This window comes from Hyperolius riggenbachi, chromosome 3, assembly GCF_040937935.1.
Source record: "Hyperolius riggenbachi isolate aHypRig1 chromosome 3, aHypRig1.pri, whole genome shotgun sequence".
Taxonomy (NCBI): Eukaryota; Metazoa; Chordata; class Amphibia; order Anura; family Hyperoliidae; genus Hyperolius; species Hyperolius riggenbachi.
In genome coordinates this window covers 49,958,923-49,984,958 of record NC_090648.1, presented here as the reverse complement: position 1 = coordinate 49,984,958, position 26,036 = coordinate 49,958,923, and the positions used below count along the sequence as shown (strand labels likewise).

The following is a 26,036-nucleotide window of genomic DNA, read 5'->3' as shown; positions in this document are numbered from 1 at the left end:
AGTTCGCGAACCAGGTTCGCGAACCTAAAATCGGAGGTTCGGCCCAACTCTACTTAAGACTGATGGGACAGATTCAGAGCAAGCAGAGGCAGTATAACATGTACATGTAAAGGGATGTCGGGTATGCCTCTTTTCTATTGTAATGCCCTCACTGCAGGGAGAACAGCAGTAACAACACAGAACTGCTGTTACCACTTTGGTAAATTAGCAAACATCTACCAAAGATGGGAAAATATTAATTAATTAGCACACACAAGTTTAAAATATCGCATGCAGTATTTTAATCACTTGGTTATTGTTATTGAACAGCCTTTGATGAATTGAAGCTTAAAGAGTAACTGTTAGGCATGAAAAACAAAATCAATTCTCTATTTCTATCTGTTGATCATGTAAAAGAAATGCTAAAAAGGAAATGCATAACTTTAAAATCAATCTTACTTTTTTATTGCAGAGATTAATCCTCATGTCCCCAGCTCCTTAGTACGCAGCCAGTAATCAGCCGCAGTGAAGTTGCAGTGCAGGCTGGGGCGGGGGGAGTTTCTGCACAGACACAGCTAGTTCAGCCTGATTGGTTGCAGCCTGTGTCACTCTCATTCCTTTTCCTCTCATTGGCTGCCTCCCATGACCGCATCGCATCGTATCCATGGGGACCCCCGTCCCTGCTACCATTTCCTTAGGGATTCCCTGCATTTACAGGTGCCTGTGACATAATGCTTGCTATTGGTGTGGGGAGGAGGGTGGAATAAGGGAGGAAATGACCTCACCATTGGCTTCAGCTGGAGGGAGCAAAGATGGCCCCTGCCAGTGAACTTAATTCTCTCCATTTACCTTTTTTTATTTTATAAAGTTCACTGAAATCAACACTTGGATCGTGCAATACACAAGTTATGTAAGTAGAGCTAGTGTTTATCTACTTATATATGTCGTTTTTTTATCTGGCATAGTATGGCTGACACAGCTCCTCTTTAAAGAGAATCTGTACTGTCCGGTTTGTACAATAAAAACATACCAATTGAGTCACTGTGATCTCCTGGATCCCTCTTTGCCATCTCAGCAGCTCTCTGCCGCAATCCTGGATTTTAATTGCCAGTTTCAGGCAGTGTTTACAAACAAAAAACATGGGCGCTAACCAGGAAGTGATGTTTGTATATACATACATACACACACACATACACTAATATGTTCAGGAAATGCTGTTGAAAACAAAGAAAACCCTGAGAATCCCCCATGAAGAGATGTATTGGCCCAAAACCTGTCAGTTCTGTCAGAGTTTAACTGCCTACTTTTTTCGCGATAGTGGTCCTTTAGGAGATCAGACCCTCACAAAACTATCAGCTGATCAAACTGCTTACATGCTCCGATCAGCTTTTTCAGCCAAATTATAAAAAAAGTTTTAGATTTTTTTCGGAAGATCCGATCATGTTAATCGAATTGCCATAAAATTGGATCATTTTATTGTATCATGTGTGGCCATCTTTATAATTGTAAGTGAAGTAGTGGTTCAGTAATTGCATAAAGAGTTTTTTTTTCTTATAATTTCAGGACAGTGTAAAAACTGTTTTGCAAACATTTGAGGGTAGGAACACACTAAGCAAAAATACTAACGCTAGCGTTAATCAGAATCAGAATCAGAATCAGTTTTATTTCGCATAATGTTAACACGCATAATGTAAAGCAATTGGAAAAACACATATGTTTGCATTCTGCAATGTGCTTTTACAAATGCAGAAACTTGCATATTTCTCCAAAATAGTATATATATTACATCTTAATAGCATTTTTTATGCATTTTTGTATAAAAAAAAACAGGTTTGATGATGTATTTCTGCTTCCTGTTGACTTCCTAGTGATGAGCCAGAGAGGATGTCGAAAATATGTTTTTATACTGGCCACATTCCAAAAAATTGCATAAAATGCATATCAGATATACATACAAAACACAAAAAAATGCACAGAACTGCATTTGCAATTCATATATGCGAAATGCAAGTGCAGTAAAACACAAGCAAAGTGCATGTGCTAAACACATGTGCAAAATGCAAAGGCACTCAAAACACACTTTATTCTGCTTAAAACCGCACAGACGTATTTGCAGCAATACACAACCTTTCACCCACCGCCTAGTGTGGTCCCAGCCTGAGACTGCAAGCAATGGATAACCTTCTAACATTTCATCAGTGCTCACTAGTTTGTAGTGTGAATAAGCTGAGGGATGCTATATTTCTCCTCCAAATATCTAACAGTTTGAAAAACCCTACACAGGATTGCTGGATTTTTTATGGTATCCTCACTACGGATACCCTAGTAAATATTTTCTTGTGTGTGTGTGTATACTTGCTGTTTACGTTAACATAATTCTGTCTATCTCATTACAGGAGTAGTAAATGTAACAGTTTCTGTTACTATTAGCATCAAGCAAATATTTTCACCAAAACTCAAGGATAAAGAGACCCCAGAATACAAAGCATTTGAAAAGGCATTTGTGGCTGAGGTATGTAAGTGTAAATTGAAGTTCCAATCAGTGTCTCTATTTTTATTTCTTTAACCACTTGCCGACCACCCACAGCCGATGGGCGGCGGCAAAGTGGATCCCTAAAGGACCGCAATACGCCCAAGGGCGTTGCGTCCTTTTCGCATGCCGGGGGAGCGATCGCGTCATTGATGACGCGCGCTTCCCCCGGCAACTGGCTCTGCCCACCCACCGCAACATCCGGCCATACGGAAGCGCCGGCGGGATGTTAACCCCGCGATCACCGCTACAAAGTGTATAATACACTTTGTAATGTATACAAAGTGTATTATACAAGCTGCCTCCTGCCCTGGTGGTCCCAGTGTCCGAGGGACCACAAGGGGAGGCTGCAGCCACCCTAGTCTGCACCCAAACACACTGATCTGCCCCCCCGCCCCCTGATCGCCCACAGCACCTCTCAGACCCCCCCCTGCCCAGCCCCCAGACCACTGTTTGCACCCAATCACCCCCCTAATAACCCATCAATCACTCCCTGTCACTATCTGTCAACGCTATTTTTTTTACCCCTGCCCCCTCCTGATCACCCCCACCCCTCAGATTCTCCCCAGACCCCCCCCCCCCCAGATCCCCCCCTGTGTACTGTATGCATCTATCCCCCTGATCACCTGTCAATCACCTGTCAATCACATGTCAATCGCCCATCAATCACCCGTCAATCACCCCCTGTCACTGCCACCCAACAATCAGCCCCTAACCTGCCCCTTGTGGGCAATTTCATCACCCACCCACACCAATAGATCTCCCGCAGATCCGACATCAGATCACCCCCCAAATCCATTGTTTACATCTATTCTCTCCTCTAAACACCCACTAATTACCCATCAATCACCCATCAATCACCCCCTATCACCACCTGTCACTTTTACCTATCAGATCAGACCCTAATCTGCCCCTTGCGGGCACCCAATCACCCGCCCACACGCTCAGATTGCCCTCTGACCCCCCCTTATCAATTCACCAGTGCATTAATTACATCTGTTCTTCCCTGTAATAACCCACTGATCACCTGTCAATCACCTGCCAATCACCTATCACCCATCAATCACCCCCTGTCACCCCCTGTCACTGCCACCCATCAATCAGCCCCTGTCACTGCCACCCATCAATCACCCCCTGTCACTGCCACCCATCAATCAGTCCCTAACCTGCCCCTTGCGGGCAATCTGATCACCCACCCACACCATCCGATCGCCTGCAGACCCGCAGTCAGATCACCTCCCAAGTGCATTGCATCTGTTCTCTCCTCTAAACACCCACTAATTACCAATCAATCACCCCCTGTCACTGCTACCCATCAGATTAGACCCCTATCTGCCCCTAGGGCACCCAATCACCCGCCCACACCCTCAGACCCCAGCCCTGATCACCTCGCCAGTGCATTACTTGCATCTATTCCCCCCACTAATCACACCTTGAGACACCCATCAATCACCCCCTGTCACCACCTGTCACCCCCTAGCACACCTACCCATCAGATCAGGCCCTAATTTGCCCCGTGTGGGCTCCTGATCACTCGGCCAAACCCTCAGATCCCCCTCAGACCCCCTTCCGATCACCTCCCCAGTGCATTGAGAGCATCTATTTTCCCCTCTAATCACCCCCTGAGACACCCATTAATCACCTCCTGTCACCCCCTAGCACTCCTATCCATCAGATCAGGCCCAATACAAGCTGTCATCTAAAAGGCCACCCTGCTTATGACCGGTTCCACAAAATTAGGCCCCTCATAGACCACCTGTCATCAAAATTTGCAGATGCTTATACCCCTGAACAGTCATTTTGAGACATTTGGTTTCCAGACTACTCACGGTTTTGGGCCCGTAAAATGCCAGGGCGGTATAGGAACCCCACAAGTGACCCCATTTTAGAAAAAAGACACCCCAAGGTATTCTGTTAGGTGTATGACGAGTTCATAGAAGATTTTATTTTTTGTCAAAAGTTAGCGGAAATTGATTTTTATTGTTTTTTTTTCACAAAGTGTCATTTTTCACTAACTTGTGACAAAAAATAAAATCTTCTATGAACTCGCCATACACCTAACGGAATACCTTGGGGTGTCTTCTTTCTAAAATGGGGTCACTTGTGGGGTTCCTATACTGCCCTGGCATTTTAGGGGCCCTAAACCGTGAGGAGTAGTCTAGAAAACAAATGTCTCAAAATGACCTGTGAATAGGACGTTGGGCCCCTTAGCGCACCTAGGCTGCAAAAAAAGTGTCACACATGTGGTATCGCCGTACTCAGGAGAAGAAGTATAATGTGTTTTGGGGTGTATTTTTACACATACCCATGCTGGGTGGGAGAAATCTCTCTGTAAATGGACAATTGTGTGTAAAAAAAATCAAATATTTGTCATGTACAGAGATATTTCTACCACCCAGCATGGGTATGTGTAAAAATACACCCCAAAACACATTATACTACTTCTCCTGAGTACGGCGGTACCACATGTGTGGCACTTTTTTACACCCTAAGTGCGCTAAGGGGCCCAAAGTCCAATGAGTACCTTTAGGATTTCACAGGTCATTTTGCGACATTTGGTTTCAAGACTACTCCTAACGGTTTAGGGCCCCTAAAATGCCAGGGCAGTATAGGAACCCCACAAATAACCCCATTCTAGAAAGAAGACACCCAAAGGTATTCCGTTAGGAGTATGGTGAGTTCATAGAAGATTTTATTTTTTGTCACAAGTTAGCGGAATATGACACTTTGTGAAGAAAAACAATTCAAATCAATTTCCGCTAACTTGTGGCAAAAATAAAATCTTCTATGAACTCACCATACTCCTAACGGAATACCTTGGGGTGTCTTCTTTCTAAAATGGGGTCATTCGTGGGGTTCCTATACTGCCCTGGCATTTTAGGGGCCCTAAACCGTGAGGCGTAGTCTTGAAACAAAAATGACCTGTAAAATCCTAAAGGTACTCATTGGACTTTGGGCCCCTTAGCGCAGTTAGGGTGCAAACAAGTGCCACACATGTGGTATCGCCGTACTCAGGAGAAGTAGTATAATGTGTTTTGGGGTGTATTTTTACACATACCCATGCTGAGTGGGAGAAATCTCTCTGTAAATGGACAATTGTGTGTAAAACAAAACAAACAATTGTCATTTGCAGAGATATTTCTCCCACCCAGCATGGGTATATGTAAAAATACACCCCAAAACACATTATACTACTTCTTCTGAGTATGGCGGTACCACATGTGTGGCACTTTTTTGCACCCTAAGTGCGCTAAGGGGCCCAAAGTCCAATAAGTACCTTTAGGATTTCACAGGTCATTTTGAGACATTTGTTTTTAAGACTACTCCTCACAGTTTAGGGTCCCTAAAATGCCAGGGCAGTATAGGAACCCCACAAATGACCCCATTTTAGAAAGAAGACACCCCAAGGTATTCCGTTAGGAGTATGGTAAGTTCATAGAAGATTTTATTTTTTGTCACAAGTTAGCGGAAAATGACACTTTGTGAAAAAAATCACTTAAAATCAATTTCCGCTAACTTGTGACAAAAAATAAAATCTTCTATGAACTCACCATACTCCTAACTGAATACCTTGGGTCGTCTTCTTTCTAAAATGGGGTCATTTGTGGGGTTCCTATACTGCCCTGGCATTTTAGGGGCCCTAAACCGTGAGGAGTAGTCTTAAAAACAAATGTCTCAAAATGACCTGTGAAATCCTAAAGGTACTCATTGGACTTTGGGCCCCTTAGCGCAGTTAGGGTGCAAAAAAAGTGTCACACATGTGGTATCGCCGTACTCAGGAGAAGTAGTATAATGTGTTTTGGGGTGTATTTTTACACATACCCATGCTGGGTGGGAGACATATCTCTGTAAATGGACAATTGTGTGTAAAAAAAATAAAAAAAATTGTCATTTACAGAGATATTTCTCCCACCCAGCATGGGTATGTGTAAAAATACACCCCAAAACACATTACACTACTTCTCCTGAGTACGGCAATACCACATGTGTGGCACTTTTTTGCAGCCTAACTGCGCTAAGGTGCCCAAAGTCCAAGCACCTTTAGGCTTTACAGGGGTGCTTACAATTTAGCACCTCCCAAAATGCCAGGACAGTAAACACACCCCACAAATGACCCTATTTTGGAAAGTAGACCCTTCAAGGTATTCAGAGAGGAGCATAGTGAGTCCGTGGCAGATTTCATTTTTTTTGTCGCAAGTTAGAAGAAATGGAAACTTTTTTTTTTTTTTTTTGTCACAAAGTGTCATTTTCCGCTAACTCGTGACGAAAAAAAAATCTTCTATGAAGTCATCATGCCTCTCAGTGAATACTTTGGGATGTCTTCTTTCCAAAATGGGGTCATTTTGGGGGTATTTATACTATCCTGGAATTTTAGCACCTCATGAAACCTGAAAGGTGGGCAGAAAAGTCAGAGATGCTTGAAAATGGGAAAATTCACTTTTGGCACCATAGTTTGTAAACGCTATAACTTTTACCCAATCCAATAAATATACACTGAATGGTTTTTTTTTAATCAAAGACATGTTGCAGAATAACTTTAGCGCTCAAATGTATAGGAAGTTTTACTTTATTTGAAAAATGTCAGCACAGAAAGTTAAAAAAGTCATTTTTTTTTCAAAATTCATGTCTTTTTTGATGGATATAATAAAAACTAAAACTTGCAGCAGCAATCAAATAGCACCAAAATAAAGATGTATTAGTGACAAGAAAAGGAGGTAAAATTCATTTAGGTGGTAGGTTGTATGACCGAGCAATAAACCGTGAAAGCTGCAGTGGTCTGAATGGAGAAAAAGGCTCTGGTCCTTAAGGGGTAGAAAGACTGTGGTCCTCAAGTGGTTAAGATGAACTTTACCCATAAATTGTAGTGGGGAAAAATTTCTTAAGACATAGCAAAGTGGGCCATTAATAAAATAGAAGATAGATTAAGAAATGATTCATACTTGCCACATAATTCATTCACATAGATCCACTGTGTGCCTGTAGGTCATTATCTTTACTTCTGGCATATATGAAATAAAAAGAAATGTACCAACTCACCAACTGCCCTTATCTATAAGCATGTGTAGTTCATTAACAATATGATAGGCTAAAATGGAGTAACAGCCATGGGGGTTTAACCGTTTAGCCTCAATATCAGACAGTCAGATGTACCTGATGAACTATTACACAAAAGCAAAAACTGACTGTGGGAAAGGGGGTATACGATACTAATTGGGATGGAGTTCAGTCCTGGGTTAAAATAAAAATCGGTTTTGCTACAGTGATTTCACCAAATTTACACAGAAGTGGACATCGCACTAAGTGACAGTAGTGAGATCCAGGCTTTATTGGGCATCTACGTACAGCATGTGTCCTTATCCATGGCCCAAAAAAGATACAGACATGTTCATCATATAACAACACAAAATGATCCACCCCTAAAAACAAAACCACTCCCACCTGAGGGTGGGGAATTCAAAAGGCCACATCTAAAATCTGGAGTGGAGTGCAATAGAGTTAAATTAATATAGCAAATTAAGACACTATCTAGATAAAATACATAGTTTACATAAAAGTGTTTGTTTGTTTTAACTACCTAAAGAACGCTCCACTCCAATGGGCGTGGCCGCGGCGGTAGCCCCAGGACCGCCTAACACCAATTGGCATCAAGTCCTGGGGCTGCAGTTTGCAGGAGTTTGCGTACATCTTCTGCTCTGGGGTGGAGCTCTGCCCCACCTTCAGTCGCCTTTAGCGATCGCCACTCGGGAGACTGTTAGACGGCGAAAACGTCGTTTTTCTACTGAGTACAGCGCTGCGATTAGCAGCAGTGCTGTACTGGGGACAGCCATGTGACACGGCTGTCCCCCTGCCACACAGGAGAGCAATCGGCTGTCATAGGCTGAAGCCTATGACAGCCGATTATGTCATTGGCTGGCTGGGGGGAGGGAGCAGGGGGATAATAAATGCATAAATAGGACATTTTATTTAAAAAAAACACAACATAAATAATTATATAAAAAAACAACAAGGGGGGATCACACCCCACCAACAGAAAGCTCAGTTGGTGGGGAGAAAAGGGGGAGGGGGGATCACTTGTGTACTGAGTTGTACGGCCCTGCAGCGAAGCCTTAAAGCTGCAGTGGCCTATTTAGTGAAAATTGCCCTGGTCTTTAGGGGGGGGGGGTAACACTGCAGTCCTCAAGTGGTTAAACGCGTTTATTGTACCGTAGAGATGGCCCAAACCTCCGATTTTCAGTTTGCGAACCGGGTTCACGAACTTCTGCAAAAGTTCGGTTCGCGTGAACTTTCGCGAACCACAATAGACTTCAATGGGGAGACGAACTTGGAAAACTAGAAAAAAATATGCTGGCCACAAAAGTAATGTAAAAGATGTTTCAAGGGGACTAACACCTGGAGGGGGGCATGGCGGAGTGGGATACATGGCCAAAGTCCGGGGGAAAAATCTGGATTTGACGAAAAGCAGCGTTTTAAGGGCAGAAATCACATTCAATGCTAAGTTGCAGGCCTAAACTGCCTAAACGGCTTTATAGCATCTTGCATGTGTATACATCAAACAGGGAGTGTAATCCCCTCCTTCTCCCCCTCCCTTGTCTTGTCTTCCAGGGATTTGTAGGATGTCAAAAGCCAGCTTACATACATTGGCCTGGAATCAAACCCAGGTCAACTGCTTGAAGGCAGCTATGCTCACCACTATACCACCAACACTACATGCTGAAGCCAGCCTAGCATGTACCATTGTGATATATACTCAAGAGAAAAATTAGCTTGCTTAGGGATTTGTAGGATGTCAAAAGCAACCTCACATACATTGGCCAGGAATCAAACCCAGGTCCACCGCTTGGAAGGCAGCTATGCTCACCACTGTATCACCAACGCTACATGCTGAAGCTAGCCTAGCATGTACCGTTGTGATATACCCAAGAGAAAAATAAGCTTGCTTATTTGTTTAATTTACTAGATGAAAGCAGTGGGACACATGGTGATACTGCTTACAGGCTTCAATTCAAGACTTCAGAAAGATCATGTGCCCCCCTGGATGATGCTGGTGTAACACACACAGCAAAAGACAGCAATTTGAAGTCTGGAAGATTCCAGGGCAAGGGTGGGAAGGATGAAAAGCTAGGTGGCCATGCAACCATTCCTGCTAACCTAAATCTTACTTGTGTCTTACAACACATTGGCTTAAGACTTTACCAAATCCAATGCTCCAATATGGGAAAGCTTCTCTGTTTGCATTTTTTTTCCTTTTTTTTTTTAAGTGTGGTGTCACAGTTCACTCATCTCTTCAACTACAAGAAAGGCCCAGGAGTAGTCTTAGCTACCCTAATATCTATGTTACGGCAGTTATTACACTTTCTCTTACTGGGCTATGGAAACCGTTTTGCCCGTGCGATAAAGTGAGGTGCAAAAATGAAATCATGCCTAGCAGAGGATGGATTCGATCCATCAACCTCTGGGTTATGGGCCCAGCAGGCTTCCGCTGCACCACTCTGCTTACATTTGTATATAACCTTTGGCTTAAGACTTTACCAAATCCAATGCTCCAATATGGGGAAGCTTCTCTGTTTGCATTTTTTTTTCCTTTTTTTTTTAAGTGTGGTGTCACAGTTCACTCATCTCTTCAACTACAAGAAAGGCCCAGGAGTAGTCTTAGCTACCCTAATATCTATGTTACGGCAGTTATTACACTTTCTCTTACTGGGCTATGGAAACCGTTTTGCCCGTGCGATAAAGTGAGGTGCAAAAATGAAATCATGCCTAGCAGAGGATGGATTCGATCCATCAACCTCTGGGTTATGGGCCCAGCAGGCTTCCGCTGCACCACTCTGCTTACATTTGTATATAACCTTCAAGTTTAAGAAGGTTACATTAGTTGAAATAGTTACACGACTATCTATGTTACAGCAAGGCTCTAATGACACTTTCTCTTACGGGGCTATGGCCACCGATTGGCCCATGTGGTAAAGCAAGCAAGGTGTAAAAACCAAAGTACTCCTAGCAGAGGATGGTTTCGATCCATCGACCTCTGGGCTCAGCACGCTTCCGCTGCACCACTCTGCTGCTGTACAGCAGATGCTACATTGTAGGAAAAAGTGAGTGAGACCGCTTAGCCGCATGGAAAAATGGGCACTCTTTTGCCTACTTCTTTCTGGCCTTTGTCATCATGAAAGGATCATAGAAATATATGTATAAATTTCATATATACAGGTTTTGTTTAAAGTGGCGTTAAACTTCTTGGAGCAGACTTTTTTCCTCCCTCCACAAGACACACATGCATCCACATAAAATCGTTTAGCAACAACTGAGTGCACAGTCTCTGTGGTGAAATCAGTTAGTGTGTTCGGCTGTTAACCGAAAGGTTGGTGGCTCAAGCCCAGAGAGAAAAAGAGCTGATTCTACATGGCTATCTGGGGTTCTCTTTGGACAACTGTTGAATGCAAAAGGCAAGGCTGTCCCTGGGTGGGCTTGAACCAGCAACCTTTCAGTTAACAGCTGAATGCGCTAACCGATTGTGCCACAGAGACTGTGCATGCAGCTGCTGTTGAATTATTTTATGGGGATGTATGTGTGTCTTTTGGAGGTAGGAAGTGAGTCTGCTCCAAGACGTTTCAGCCTGTAGTGTTGGTGGTATAGTGGTGAGCATAGCTGCCTTCCAAGCAGCTGACCTGGGTTCGATTCCTGGCCAATGTATGCGAGCTGGCTTTTGACATCCTACAAATCCCTGGAAGACAAGATCCCTGGAAGACAAGGGAGGAGGGGAGGTGAAAAAAATAGATCATAAGAATAAGATTAGTTCTCAAAAGAGCTGTTGTGGGGTGCTATTTTAGTTATAAGAATCAGCCAGGAGCAAGCTAACAAGCTTACAAGAGCCTAACTAATCTTTCCCTTTAAGAGTCTGCTAGCAGCTTTCCCTAATTACTGCAAGGATACGAGTGACTGTAATGGCCGGCGCTTCCTGCCTTATATAAGGGGTGGGGGGGTTTCAGGAGATAGTGTAGCCTGATTGGCTACAATGGGCCTGCTGACTGTGATGTAGAGGATCAAAGTTTACCCTAATGGTGCACTTTGGGGGCGAACCGAACTTCCGGGAAAGTTCGCGTTCGCATGTGATCGCGAACCTCCCAAAGTTCACCTGGAACCATTCGCTGGTGAACCGTTCGGGCCATCTCTAATGTACAGATAATGTATCAACCTATCGGTTGTGTAAATTTACATACATTAAACTGAAGAGCAGTGAATTTCATGCGGGGTTTTCTAGTGGTCAGTACACAGTGTGAAATGACCACCTGGGAACCCTAGTCGAACTTGTACAATCACAATATTGCTGTGAAAGGATCCTTGGAGAATTTTACAATGATTTGGCCATTAATATGTTATATTAAAATAATGATGCGGGGCAATCCATCTGGAGCCTTTTTAACCCCTTGTCACTCATTCAGGCTGTGATAGCCAGCATGTGGAGCCCATCACATGTTTTATTAACCTTGTAATAGCCAAAGCTTAGCTAAATTTGCCAGGGATCATCATACAAAAATATTGCAGCTGTACAGTGATCCCTTTCCAAAGCGTTGCACATTCTACTGTATACTGACCATTTGGAAACACTGGCAAACATGTTTTACCATCCCTATCGGGAAAGCCTTTTGGATCGAACATTTGACACATGGATGCCTTGGTAGTCTTTCCAAACATCCTTGCTCACAGATCAGCTTATTTTGGCGCGCGGCTCTGAGAGCCGAGCGCCGAAACTGGGCACCCCATAGCAGCAATGCTATGCTGCGCGGGGTGCGTAGCGGTAATTCAGGGCTCTGGAGGCTGCCAGACCACAAATTACATCTCCCTCCGAGTTGCGACAACTCGGAGGGGGAATAGTATTTAACGCCGCCTCTGTGTTTAGCGGCAGCGGTAAGAGCCATCATTCGGCTCTCACCTTGCCGAACTGAGTGGCGCTGAAATAATATGCACCCCCTTGCTCAGTGTAAAAGTCTCCAACATATACAAAGTATGGACCTCCAGTTTTGATTGAGGCAACAGATAAAAATAAGTAACTTCGAGAAGACAGAACAAAATGTTCCCCCACTCTCAGTCCTAGTTCTGGCAAGCTGTTTGCTTCATTTGTGTCACTGCCACTTTTGTCCACAGTCAATATTATTATTCATATGGTCCCATGACTCTGCTGGTCAGCAGCCAATTCTGTCCACCAAAATTTGTTAGGAACTGGGTCCGGGCCACGCCTGCAGAGATGGCTCCCAATAGGGTTTAACCAAGAAGTAGATGGGGGAGAAGCCTTATTTAAGCTAGAACAAGGCTGTCACCCTCAACCACACTCTGCCAGACTCAGCCACCACTAACAGTTGTCCATGATGATAATGCTAGAAAACAATATACACACAGATTCCTGTACCGAAGAAGATTTGTCCCTGTCTATGGCACTTAGGACAATTCCAGGCCCTGCTGTCCAGCTGCACACACTCAGGCTGGTGCTCACTTATCTTGGGTCTGCTTTAGGCCAAGCTACAAGTGCCACACACACACACAATGCAATCTCACATGGTAGCAATGAACAATCCGTGCACACACAGCCTGGCACTGAACTGTAACACAAACACACTGCAGTCACTCTCTAGCAGATGTAAATCTCTGCTTAGCACACACAAGGCCAACTTATTAAATAAGGATTTAATATTCCAAAAGATGGAACAAAAGCAGAAGAAAATACATACAAAAATATTTACAAAAACAAAAGTAAAATTACAAAGACACACAACAGGACATTCACTTATCAAAATAAAAGGGAATAAAATAGAGGTCAAAGTCTACCAGTGTAAGGTCTAAACTTTTGTGCAGGAGAACACAATTCTGATGATAGATAAGGGTACGCCTAGCATGTTGCCATCTCCAGGGAAGTACCTGTACTCACCCTCTGAGCATCTATTTTATAGCCCAGAATGTAGCTCTAGGTAGTGTTGCTTGGATACCCCTTTTTAAATTCCGAATTGATTTGGATCCGGATACCCAGATATCCAGATCCGAATCGGATATCCGAATCCAAACTTTTTGATATCTGAATAGAATCGGATATCCGAATGCATTATCCAGGATATCTGGTCGGATTCGGATATCTGGGTAGAAAATCTCTCTCTCTCTCTCTCTAGGATTCGATCTGAATTTTGCAGTTAAAAGCCTTTGGTCAGATACCAAAATATAGAATCGGAGCAAGATTTTGGATTTTAAATAGAAATCTGAGTTAACTCAGATAGTGCTATTCGGATTTACACAGATATCCGGAATCTAATCCAAAATTCGGATAGGGGTAAAAAGTTCAGATTATCTGGGTAGTTCGGATACCCGAATATTGGATGAGCACCACTAGCTCTAGGCTCTGTACGGTGGTGTCTGCACCAACTGGCCAAGCTAATGGGGCTTCTGCCAAACAATTGAGGAGGTGAAGGAGGATGGTGTGGGAGCGATTGGTGTGGAGGGGGCTGGAGGAAGCCCCAGGTATGTCTAACACTTTTATATTCTTACATCTCAGGTAAACTTTAATTAACATATTATGTTTCTTCAGGCAAACCTGTACTGCAGAATGACATCATCTGTGGCCGGATTTTAGCTTTCCCTTTCACTTCTAACTATAAATCATACTAGAAGAGCCTTGCCAGTTATGAGCTAATACACTTGTGCTGGCCAAAATATTTCAGCTATGGTTATGAGTCATTCACAGCGTGAGAACATTTCAAAGTAAATTCACAGCAATATCACAATGTATAAAATATAAGAACTGATTACATCACCTCAACAATAATTTTTATGAGAACTTGACTTAAAAAGAAAATCATAGGAGAATGCAATGCAATATATTTGGCATGGTCAAATATATTGCATTGCAAAAAAGCGTCCATTTCATTTCAATAACACCCAGATATATTTCTATTCTATTCTATTTTGATATTAGAAATATATCTACAGTGCAAAAAAGGAAGTTGGTGGCCCATATGCAATTTACTTTTTCTCCTGAGTTTTCTCCTAGGAGATCATTTTTCATCTTCTGTTTAAGGAGACTCTGTAAGAAAAAAAAGTGCCTCTGGGCAATACTTACCACGGGAGGGGGTAGCCTCTCAATCCTAACGAGGCTTCCCCTATCCTCCTCTGTCCCATGGTGGTCTTGCTGGGCCCCTCCGAAGCCACAGCCGACAATTAGTCAAGCTGTGGCACAGGTGCAGTAGTGCCTGCAATATTTACCTTCCCCGCCTCCAGTGCAGGCGCAGTAGCGGCTCCCCAATGGGCTAATGCGGAAATAGCCGATCCAAATCGAGTCCACTCTACTGCGCAGGCGACTTGCACCTGCGCAGTAGAACGGACCTGACTGGGATCGGCTATTTCCACGTCATCCCGAACCGAGAGCCGCCACTGCGCCTGCGCGGGAGCTGGGGAAGGTAAATATTTACATGGCCGCCATTCACAGGGTCCCCGCAAGACCACCGTGGGAGGGAGGAGGACCGAGGAGGACGGGGATGCTTCGATACGATCCAGAGCCTTCCTCCCCCCCGAGGTGAGTACCGCCCAAGGGCACTTTTTTCTGTTACAGGTTTTCTTTATAGTAACTTTTCAGCACTTTGCAATTGAAAAAGTAACAAGAAGTAGGCGGAAAAGTACCACCAAAAGTATTCTGAGTATTTCCTTGCTTGTTGGTGGCTTAAAATGCATTTTTATTGCTGATGTGTAGAAATATCACCTAAAAGGAAAATTAAATTGCATATGGGCCTGTATGTTTTCTGATCCTTAAAATTCCCTTGTGTACTATTATTTGAAATCCTGCATATTTTACTGAAAATATCCCCTTTCACTCTCTTTCTTACAGATGACAGCGTTCTACAAACTTGCCCTTCCTGGAGTTTCTTTTACAATTATAATAACAGTTATAAGGTAAGTCTTAAACCTTTCGCTCAGAGGTAGCATTACTCCAAAACAAAGTAGAAAAAGTAGAGATAAAAGTCTCTGTTAGTTGACAAGACCCTACTGTTTTTCTTTTGCAAGACAACTTTAAGAGGAATGCAAATGCTGCCATCTTCACTCCCTTATACACAATGCTAGTTGCCTGGCTGCTGTGCTGATCTTTTAGCTTTAGTTGTGTTTAAGTCACACACCTGCAACAAGCATGCAGCCAGTGGAGTCAGACAAGAGTCACAGCATCTGATGTGCTGCTCATTCTGGGCCAGTGACTTGTCGTATTAGAGGCAGTACATCATCACTGACTAAAGTAGGACTGGTATTATTAATCAGAGAATTTCAGTCTCTGTATTTCTCTCACAAAGCCGGCCTTTGACCTGAGCAACCCAAGTAGTCGTTTAGGGTGCCGACTTCCAAGGGGGCACCTACAGCTGGCTATCTAACTGAGGGAGGGCACCTACTCCTGGCTACGTATGCTAAGGGCACCAACACCTGGCTACCTATACTACCTATACTGGAGGCACTGACGCCTGGCTACCTATGGGGAGAGAACTACACCTGACTTCCTATACTGGGGGCACCAATGCTTGACTACCTATATTGAGGGCACCTACACATGAGATCCTATACTGGGGGCACCTGTACCTGGCTACCTACCTATGCCGAGTCTGAGGGCGTTTTTTTTTTTTGGGGGGGGGGCGCACTGCAGCTTTAACACATGGAGAAAATCGTCAGTGCTGTGCTATCAATCCAAATTTGGGGGGGGGGGGGGGAACTGTCTCACTGTTTTTATTAAAATTCCTGAAACTTTTTTAAGTGTATTCAAGATAATGCACTCTTTCCATCCATTTTGTGGTTATTAGTGTTTTTCTATTATACATATGTGATGTGTCACGGAGATCTGAGCGTTTGGTGGGATGTGAAGAGGATGAAGCACCAACCTAAGGCCGGCCCTGTTCTCTCATGTCAGGTTCTCTTAAAGTATCTTTAAACAACACTGTCATCAATGTAGCCTGGTGAAAGGGTTCTTTAAGATGAAAAAGAGTTACAGACTACCCAGCAAGCTCATGGTGAATCAGAACTCATTGGAGTGTATGAGGGGCTACAAAGGACCCAAAAGTCCTCTTACTAAAAATGATATGGAAAACAAAAGTTTGCCTTCTTAAAACAGAAGGCATTTGCAATAATTCATGTTGGAATGAGCATATGATGTCTCCCACAATGCATCACTGCTAAATATGCAAATCATCCCTTGTTGTCCCTGTAAACTAGCCACACCTCCAGAACTGCTAGAATGTTATTGTGGGAGACATCATATGCTCACTCCAACCTGAATTATCACAAATACCTTCTGTTTTAAAGAGACTCTAACAAAAATTTCAGCCTTATTTCTTCTATCCTATAAGTTCCTATACCTGTTCTAAAGTGGCCTGTCTTACTGCAGCCTTTCCTAGTTGCACAGTCGCTGTAATATCTCTGTTATCTAATCTAATCTTCTTTCCTTTGTCAGCTTTGTTGGCTCACGCAAGAATGTGCTGCTCTGCTTGTGATAGGGAGAAGCTATACACACCCTCTCCAAGCCCCCCCCCCCCCCCAGGCTCTGTATGAGTCACAGACTGAGCTACTCTTAGCCTATCACAAGCTGGTTAGCAGCCATGTCTTTTGTTTGTAAACACTGCCTAAAACTGGCAATTACAAGCCAGGATTGCAGCAGGGAGTGGCAAAAGCAGCACAGAGGGGCCCAGGAGAACATAATGAATAGAATGGTATTCTTTTTATTGAAAGAATTTTAGAGTACAGATTCTCTTTAAGAAGGCAAATTTTTTTTTTCCATAAGATGAAAAACAAATACTTTTTTAAATTAGGCTAGTTTCACAGTAACATGTTGTGCATTCTATATAATATAATTGCATAGCAAACGTGAGCACATTGGCCTGTTAGCAGATTGATGGAATCCATCAGAATACCGCAATGCATGCTGTGAAGCAATGGAAAACATACAGGTTTAAAGGTGCAGTGAAGCATACTGTATATTTCAGGTATACAATACATAACATCACATGGGCACTATGTGATGTGAACCTTCTCCTCTCTTGCATTGTGATCCTGTTATTACAGTGTAAAACTAGCCTTAGAGCGATTAAATATTACAAATACAGATTTACATAGATTTTCTGTGCTAGTTCGCAAGCCAGAAGTTTTCTGCAAGCCCCATTGACGTCTTCAAGGCATATTTGCAGCCACAATTTCTTATATAAAGGGGTACAAAATTTCCTAAAACACGGGCAGTAGCCCAGCAGAGGGGAATCAATGGCAACATTTTCCAAAAATACCAATCTTTTCACAGAGGCTTTTTTTAAATTCGTAAACACATTTAGTTCCTAGATTTTTACAAATTATGTTCTTTAGAATGGCTGTCATGTTAACCTGCCTAAAAAATTGTTGGTTGCAGACACTGTAGCAGAGGCCTGAAAGATGTGGCATAAAAAATGTATCTATTATATTTTTAAGTTTTGGTGGCATAAAATATTTACGTTTCAAATATTTCATCCCTGTTTGTCTTGCCTGAGTCCTGGTTAACTTTAAACTCTTAATAGACAACTCTAGCCACATCTGGGATCTACTATAGTACATCCTCCTTTTCCTAAAGTTCCTACTGACAATTGTTCTGTTTTGTTTTGTGTTTTGTTATAATGTTCTGTCTTAGTACATTAATTAGAGTTGGGCCGAACCTCCGATTTTAGGTTCGCGAACCGGGTTCGCGAACTTTCGCGGAACGTTCGGTTCGCGTTAAAGTTCGCGAACCGCAATAGACTTCAATGGGGATGCGAACTTTGAAAAAAAAATTATGCTGGCCACAAAAGTGATGGAAAAGATGTTTCAAGGGGTCTAACACCTGGAGGGGGGCATGGCGGAGTGGGATACATGCCAAAAGTCCCGGGGAAAAATCTGGATTTGACGCAAAGCAGCGTTTTAAGGGCAGAAATCACATTGAATGCTAAATGACAGGCCTAAAGTGCTTTAAAACATCTTGCATGTGTATACATCAATCAGGTAGTGTAATTAAGGTACTGCTTAACACTGACACACCAAACTCACCGTGTAACGCACCGCAAACAGCTGTTTGTGTAGTGACGGCCGTGCTGGACTGGTGCGCACCATGGCGAGAGTGCAGGTTTTGGTGGCTTTACAGCCCATATGGTCGCCTGGCTGATGTAGCTGAATGACAGAACAGTGACTGTCCAGCTGATCAAATTTGGTCTGACCACAATGAAGCAACGACCTTATTATCTTTTGTGTGCCCCCCGAGACACTCATCTAGGCACCGGTCATTGCTTCATTGTGATACGCAAGCCCCTTCACCACGGCAAGGTAATGATCACAAAGGGGAATGGGCGCATGTACATGCCTTTTCTTTTGTTGTTGCCGCTGCCCGCAGTGCAGCCAGAAAAATTAGGCAGTCATGTACACCAGAAAAATTATTACAGCAGCCGCTGCTAGCAGCGGCCTAAAAAATTCAGCAATCCGCCTGGAGCCCCGGACCCTGTTGGTGGTGGCGGAGAAGGTAGTCAAGCGGCCTGCAGGCAGACATGCTGTGTGGAGGGACTGGGAGCGACTTAGTCTTCTTGGGGCAGGCCAGGCAGCCAGTCACACGGCGTGCAGGCAGAGATGCTGTGTGTGCGGGTACTGACTTAGTCTTGGGGCGAGCAGCAGCCCTCCGGGATCCATGCCTCATTCATTTTGATAAAGGTGAGGTACTTAACACTTTTGTGACTTAGGCGACTTCTCTTCTCAGTGACAATGCCTCCAGCTGCGCTGAAGGTCCTTTCTGACAGGACGCTTGCGGCAGGGCAGGAGAGAAGTTGGATGGCAAATTGGGACAGCTCTGGCCACAAGTCAAGCCTGCGCACCCAGTAGTTCAAGGGTTCCTCATCGCTGTTCACAGCAGTGTCTACATCCACACTTAAGGCCAGGTAGTCGGCTACCTGCCGTTCCAGGAGTTGGTGGAGGGTGGATCCGGAAGGACTACGGCGAGGCGTTGGACTAAAGAACATCCGCATGTCCGACATCACCATGAGATCGCTGGAGCGTCCTGTCTTTGACTGCGTGGACACAAGAGGAGGATTAGTGGCAGTGGTACCTTGCTGGCGTTGTGCTGTCACATGACCCTTAAAGGCATTGTAAAGCATAGTTGACAGCTGGTTCTGCATGTGCTGCATCCTTTCCACCTTCAGGTGAGTTGGTAACAGGTCCGCCACTTTGTGCCTGTACCGAGGGTCTAGTAGTGTGGCCACCCAGTACAGCTCATTCCCCTTGAGGTTTTTTATACGGGGGTCCCTCAACAGGCAGGACAGCATAAAAGACGACATCTGCACAAAGTCGGATCCAGTACCCTCCATCTCCTCTTGCTCTTCCTCAGTGACGTCACGTAAGTCAACCTCCTCCCCCCAGCCGCGAACAATACCACGGGAAGGTTGAGCAGCTCAAGCCCCCGGCGACGCCTGCTGCGGGTGTTCTCCTGCCGCCGTCCCCTCCTCCTCCTCCTCCTCCCCCAAAGAAACACCTTGCTCATCATCCTCTGAGTCTGACTCATCTTCTGCACACGACTTCTCTTCTTCCTCCTCCTCCCCCCTCTGTGCTGCCGCAGGTGTTGAGGAAACAGCTGGGTCTGATGAAAATTAGTCCCATGCCTGTTCCTGCCGTAACGGTTCCTGGTCACGCTCATTCGCAGCTTCATCCGCCACTCTACGCACAGCATGCTCCAAGAAGTAAGCGTAGGGAATTAAGTCGCTGATGGTGCCCTCACTGCGGCTCACCAGGTTGGTCACCTCCTCAAACGGCCGCATGAGCCTGCATGCATTTTTCATCAGTGTCCAGTTGTCGGGCCAGAACATCCCCATCTTCCCAGACTGTTTCATTCTACTGTAGTTGTAGAGGTACTGGGTAACGGCTTTCTTCTGTTCTAGCAGGCGGGAGAACATGAGCAGGGTCGAATTCCAGCGAGTCGGGCTATCGCAAATGAGGCGTCTCACCGGCATGTTGTTTTTCCGTTGAATTTCCGCAAAGCGTGCCATGGCTGTGTAAGACCGCCTCAAATGCCCACAGAACTTCCTGGCCTGCTTCAGGACATCCGCTAAGCCAGGGTACTTTGCCACAAATCTTTGAACAACTAGATTCATGACATGTGCCATGCAGGGTATGTGTGTCAGCATCCCCACATGCAAAGCGGCAAGCAGATTTCTGCCGTTGTCGCACACCACTTTGCCTATCTCCAGTTGGTGCGGGGTCAGCCACTCATCCACCTGTTTCTTAAGAGCAGCCAGGAGAGCTACTCCAGTGTGACTCTCCGCTTTGAGACAAGACATGTCTAAGATGGCGTGACACCGTCGTACCTGGCATGCAGCATAGGCCCTGCGGAGCTGGGGCTGTGTAGCTGGAGAGGAGAACTGCCACTCAGCCAAGGAGGAGGAGGACAGCGAAGAGCATGTAGCAGGAGGAGAGGAGGTGGCAGGAGGCCTGCCTGCAAGCCGTGGAGGTGTCACAATTTGGTCCGCTGCACCCTGCTTGCCATCGTTCACCACCAGGTTGACCCAATGGGCTGTGTACGTAATGTAGTGGCCCTGCCCGTGCTTGGCAGACCAGGCATCCGTGGTCAGGTGTACCCTTGACCCAACGCTCTTCGCAAGAGATGACACCACTTGCCTCTCAACTTCACGGTGCAGTTGGGGTATGGCCTTTCTCGAAAAATAAGTGCGGCCTGGCATCTTCTACTGCGGTGTTCCGATGGCCACAAATTTACGGAAGGCCTCAGAGTCCACCAGCCGGTATGGTAACAGCTGGCGAGCTAACAGTTCCGCCACGCCAGCTGTCAGACGCCGGGCAAGGGGGTGACTGGCCGAAATTGGCTTCTTCCGCTCAAACATTTCCTTCACGGACACCTGACTGCTGCTGTGGGCAGAGGAGCAGGAAGCGCTCAAGGGCAGAGGCGGAGTGGATGAGGGTGCCAGTGAAGGTGGAAGGGAGAAAGTGGCAGAAGCAGATGATGCACCTGAAGGAGGAAGAGGAGAAGGAGGGTGACTTTTCTTTTGTGTGCTGCTGCTGCTTTTGCTCAGGTGGCCATCCCATTGCTGTTTGTGCCTTTTCTCCAGGTGCCTTTGTAAGGCACTTGTCCCTACGTGAGTGTTGGCCTTTCCACGGCTCAATTTTTGTTGGCAGAGCGAACAGATGGCTTTGGTCCGATCTGAGGCACACACATTAAAACATTTCCACACCGCTGAGCCACCCTGGGATGTGGGCACTATGGGGACCTCAGCAGCTGATGCTGAAGGGCAAGTTGGCTGGCTGTACATAGGTGGCGATACATGGTGCCGGACACTGCCACCAGCTGTTTCTGACGAAGAGCTGCCCCAGCTTCTTTCAGCAACTTCTCTCCTCCTACTACTCTCTGACTCCCCCTCTGAACTGTCCCCCTCTTCATCTCCTCTATTGGGAACATACAGAGGATCCCTATCATCGTCATCATCGTAATCATCCTGCCCAGCTTCCCTTGCCTCAGACAAATCCAAACATGCACCATCAGTAGGTCCTTCATCCTCCTTACACGTTACATCCATAGTGTTGCCGCGTAACTCAGACATATGAGCTGGTGAAAATTCATCTGGCTGTAACAACAATGGCTGTGCATCAGTGATTTCAACACTAAATAATTCTTGTGAAGTGTCAAATGCAGCGGAAGTGGTGCTAGTAGTAGCGCTGGTGGCTGAGCAAGATGAGGTGTTCTGTGTCGCTAAATACTCAACCACGTCCTGACAATCTTGGGAGGTGATGGGATGTGCCTTCTTCCGAGCACTGTACTGTGGGCCAGGTCCACACGAAATTACATTTACACGACCTCGCGCAGACCTGCCGGGTGGCCTTCCTCTGGCTCTGGCACTACCTCTTCCTCTACCTGTTTTGTCCATATCGGGTATGCACGGAGTGGTATATCACACTGCGTGCACTCACGTAGGTAGGTGGGTGGGTTCACTTAACTGCACAGGTATGCGCACTGCTGCGGTGGGTTCACTGAACAGAACAGGTATACAGTGGCGGGTTCACAGAACAGGTATGCAGTGGCAGGTTCCCTGAACAGAACAGGTATGCAGTGGCGGGTTCACTGAACAGTACAGGTATACAGTGGCGGGTTCACTGAACACAACAGGTATGCAGTGGCGGGTTCACTGAACAGTACAGGTATACAGTGGCGGGTTCATAGAACAGGTATGCAGTGGCAGGTTCACTGAACAGAAAAGGTATGCAGTGGCGGGTTCACTGAACAGTACAGGTATAGAGTGGCGGGTTCACAGAACAGGTATGCAGTGGCAGGTTCACTGAACAGAACAGGTATGCAGTAGTGGGTCCACTGAACAGAACAGGTATGCAGTGGCGGGTTCACTGAACAGTACAGGTATACAGTGGTGGGTTCACTGAACAGAACAGGTATACAGTGGCAGGTTCACTGAACAGAACAGGTATGCAGTGGCGGGTTCACTGAACAGTACAGGTATACAGTGGCGGGTTCACTGAACACAACAGGTATGCAGTGGCGGTTTCACTGAACAGAACAGGTATACAGTAGCGGGTCCACTGAACAGAACAGGTATACAGTGGCGGGTTCACTGAACACAACAGGTATGCAGTGGCGGGTTCACTGAACAGGTATACAGTGGCGGGTTCACTGAACAGAACAGGTATACAGTGGCAGGTTCACTGAACAGAACAGGTATGCAGTGGCGGGTTCACTGAACAGAACAGGTATACAGTAGCGGGTCCACTGAACAGAACAGGTATGCAGTGGCGGGTTCACTGAACAGTACAGGTATACAGTGGCGGGTTCACTGAATAGAACAGGTATACAGTAGCGGGTCCACTGAACAGTACAGGTATGCAGTGGCGGGTTCACTGAACAGAACAGGTATACAGTAGCGGGTCCACTGAACAGAACAGGTATACAGTGGCGGGTTCACTGAACACAACAGGTATGCAGTGGCGGGTTCACTGAACAGAACAGGTAGACAGTGGCGGGTTCACTGAACACAACAGGTATGCAGTGGCAGGTTCATTGAACAGGTATACAGTGGCGGGTTCACTGAACAGAACAGGTATACAGTGGCAGGTTCACTGAACAGAACAGGTATGCAGTGGCGGGTTCACTGAACAGTACAGGTATACAGTGGCGGGTTCACTGAACACAACAGGTATGCAGTGGCGGGTTCACTGAACAGAACAGGTATACAGTGGCGGGTTCACTGAACACAACAGGTATGCAGTGGCGGGTTCACTGAACAGGTATACAGTGGCGGGTTCACTGAACAGAACAGGTATACAGTGGCAGGTTCACTGAACAGAACAGGTATGCAGTGGCGGGTTCACTGAACAGAACAGGTATACAGTAGCGGGTCCACTGAACAGAACAGGTATGCAGTGGCGGGTTCACTGAACAGTACAGGTATACAGTGGCGGGTTCACTGAACAGAACAGGTATACAGTAGCAGTTCCACTGAACAGAACAGGTATGCAGTGGCGGGTTCACTGAACAGTACAGGTATACAGTGGCGGGTTCACAGAACAGGTATGCAGTGGCATGTTCACTGAACAGAACAGGTATGCAGTGGCGGGTTCACTGAACAGGTATACAGTGGCGTGTTCACTGAACAGAACAGGTATACAGTGGCGGGTCCACTGAACAGAACAGGTATGCAGTGGCGGGTTCACAGAACAGGTATGCAGTGGCAGGTTCACTGAACACAACAGGTATGCAGTGGCGGGTTCACTGAACAGGTATACAGTGGCGGGTCCACTGAACAGAACAAGTATGCAGTGGCAGGTTCACTGAACACAACAGGTATGCAGTGGTGGGTTCACTGAACAGGTATGCAGTGGTGGGTTCACAGAACAGGTATGCAGTAGTGGGTTCACAGAACAGGTATGCAGTGGTGGGTTCACTGAACAGGTATGCAGTGGTGGGTTCACTGAACAGATATGCAGTGGTGGGTTCACAGTACAGGTATGCAGTGGTGGGTTCACAGAACAGGTATGCAGCCAGGAACAAGCTAAGCCTAACTAATCTTTCCCTATGAGAGACAGTCTGCAGCAGCTCGCCCTACTCTCACTAATGCAGGCACACGAGTGACCGTAATGGCCGCCGCTGCCTGCCTTATATAAGGGGGGTGGGGCTCCAGGGCTAGTGTAGCCTAATTGGCTACACTGGGCCTGCTGACTGTGATGTAGAGGGTCAAAGTTGACCCTCCATGTGCATTATGGGGTGAACCGAACTTCCGCAAAGGAAGTTCGCATGGAACCGTTCGCAGGCGAACCGTTCAGCCCAACTCTAACATTAATGTCCTAATTTTTCTGCTTATCGCAGCTACATTTAAATAGATAGTGAAGCATGTGCATATTAATTTCTTGTATGCAACAAGCTTCCTACATGCCCAAGCTTACAACCAATAGTTGGTTAGGTCCGGAGTAAGATATCTGCCTGGACGACTTTGTTTAACTGAAGATATCGTGGGAACATTTATGTCCCACTGTTCCAATAGTCTACTAGCATATTGCTCTAGAAGCCTAGTTTGCCCAGTCATAAATTACTTTGTAATGGGCAACTAGCAGGGATGAGCAGAAACTACGCCAGTGAGAATTTACGCATCGTAGTTCGCATCTACGCATCGTAGTTTGTAGGCCAAGTTTCAAAACTACACTTATGAATTTATGCGTAGCGAAGTACTGCTATGCGTAGCTTACGCCCACTATGTGTAGTTAACATGTGTATTGCGTAGTGAACTATGAATGCCTTACTCACGGCTAATTTTCCGCATGTGATTGTATGCTTACAAATTTAAAGAGGAATGTACGCATAGAAGAGTTCCCAGTATAAGCAATTAAAGAGGAATTAATGCGTAAAATGTTCTGCATACGGGCATAAGCATTCGCATCTCTACGCTTCGCCCTACGTATAATTGCGTATTTTAACGCATATTCTATGAAATGCATACGAAGCGGATATTTGTTTTCAAAGCCGTAGTTTGGTGAAGCGTAATTGCGTAGAACTACGCGTAGTTCCAGCGTAGCTGTGAGAAGGTGCGGAAAAGCCGCCTCGAGTACTCAGAGTAAGGCAACTAATTCCGCGTCCAGCATGGCAGCTTGCGCACGTGGGCCTGCGTCCACCAGCCTGACGGAGCGCGGGGAAGCCGCCGTATGCCCAGTGAACAGGGCGGCGGAATCCGCGTCCGACGCGGTGGTTTGCACGCATGGGCCTACCACTATCAGTGAGGCTGAACGCGGGGAAACCGCCGCATGCTCTGACAGCGGTGCGCCTGGCCCCGCGTTCAAACCAGCAGATACATTGCACCACATGTCTGGTGTGGCTGGGACTGGTTGTCCACGCGGGTTCAGAAGGACGTGCACGCGCGCTGAGAGGCAGAGTCTTTGTGACAGTCAGAAGGGTGTCAGCTGATCCAGCCAGTCAGCTGACAATTCTACCAGGTTTCATTGGTCCAGCACTTAGGGGAGGCGCAGGAGAGCGCTGGTGTATATA

At 45.8% G+C, this 26,036-nt stretch overlaps 1 protein-coding gene across 1 annotated transcript in view; it reads left to right on the top strand.

Moving 5' to 3' along the window:
* Positions 1 to 2,451: 2,451 nt before the first annotated feature.
* The window catches only part of LOC137560956 (integumentary mucin A.1-like), a 75,752-nt gene continuing 52,167 nt past the window's right edge, over positions 2,452 to 26,036 (top strand). Inside the window, exons 1-2 of the mRNA XM_068272143.1 lie at positions 2,452 to 2,491; positions 15,372 to 15,436. Of these exons, the coding sequence (XP_068128244.1) occupies positions 15,372 to 15,436 (65 nt within the window). The 5' untranslated portion in view covers positions 2,452 to 2,491. The remainder of the gene's footprint in view (positions 2,492 to 15,371; positions 15,437 to 26,036) is intronic.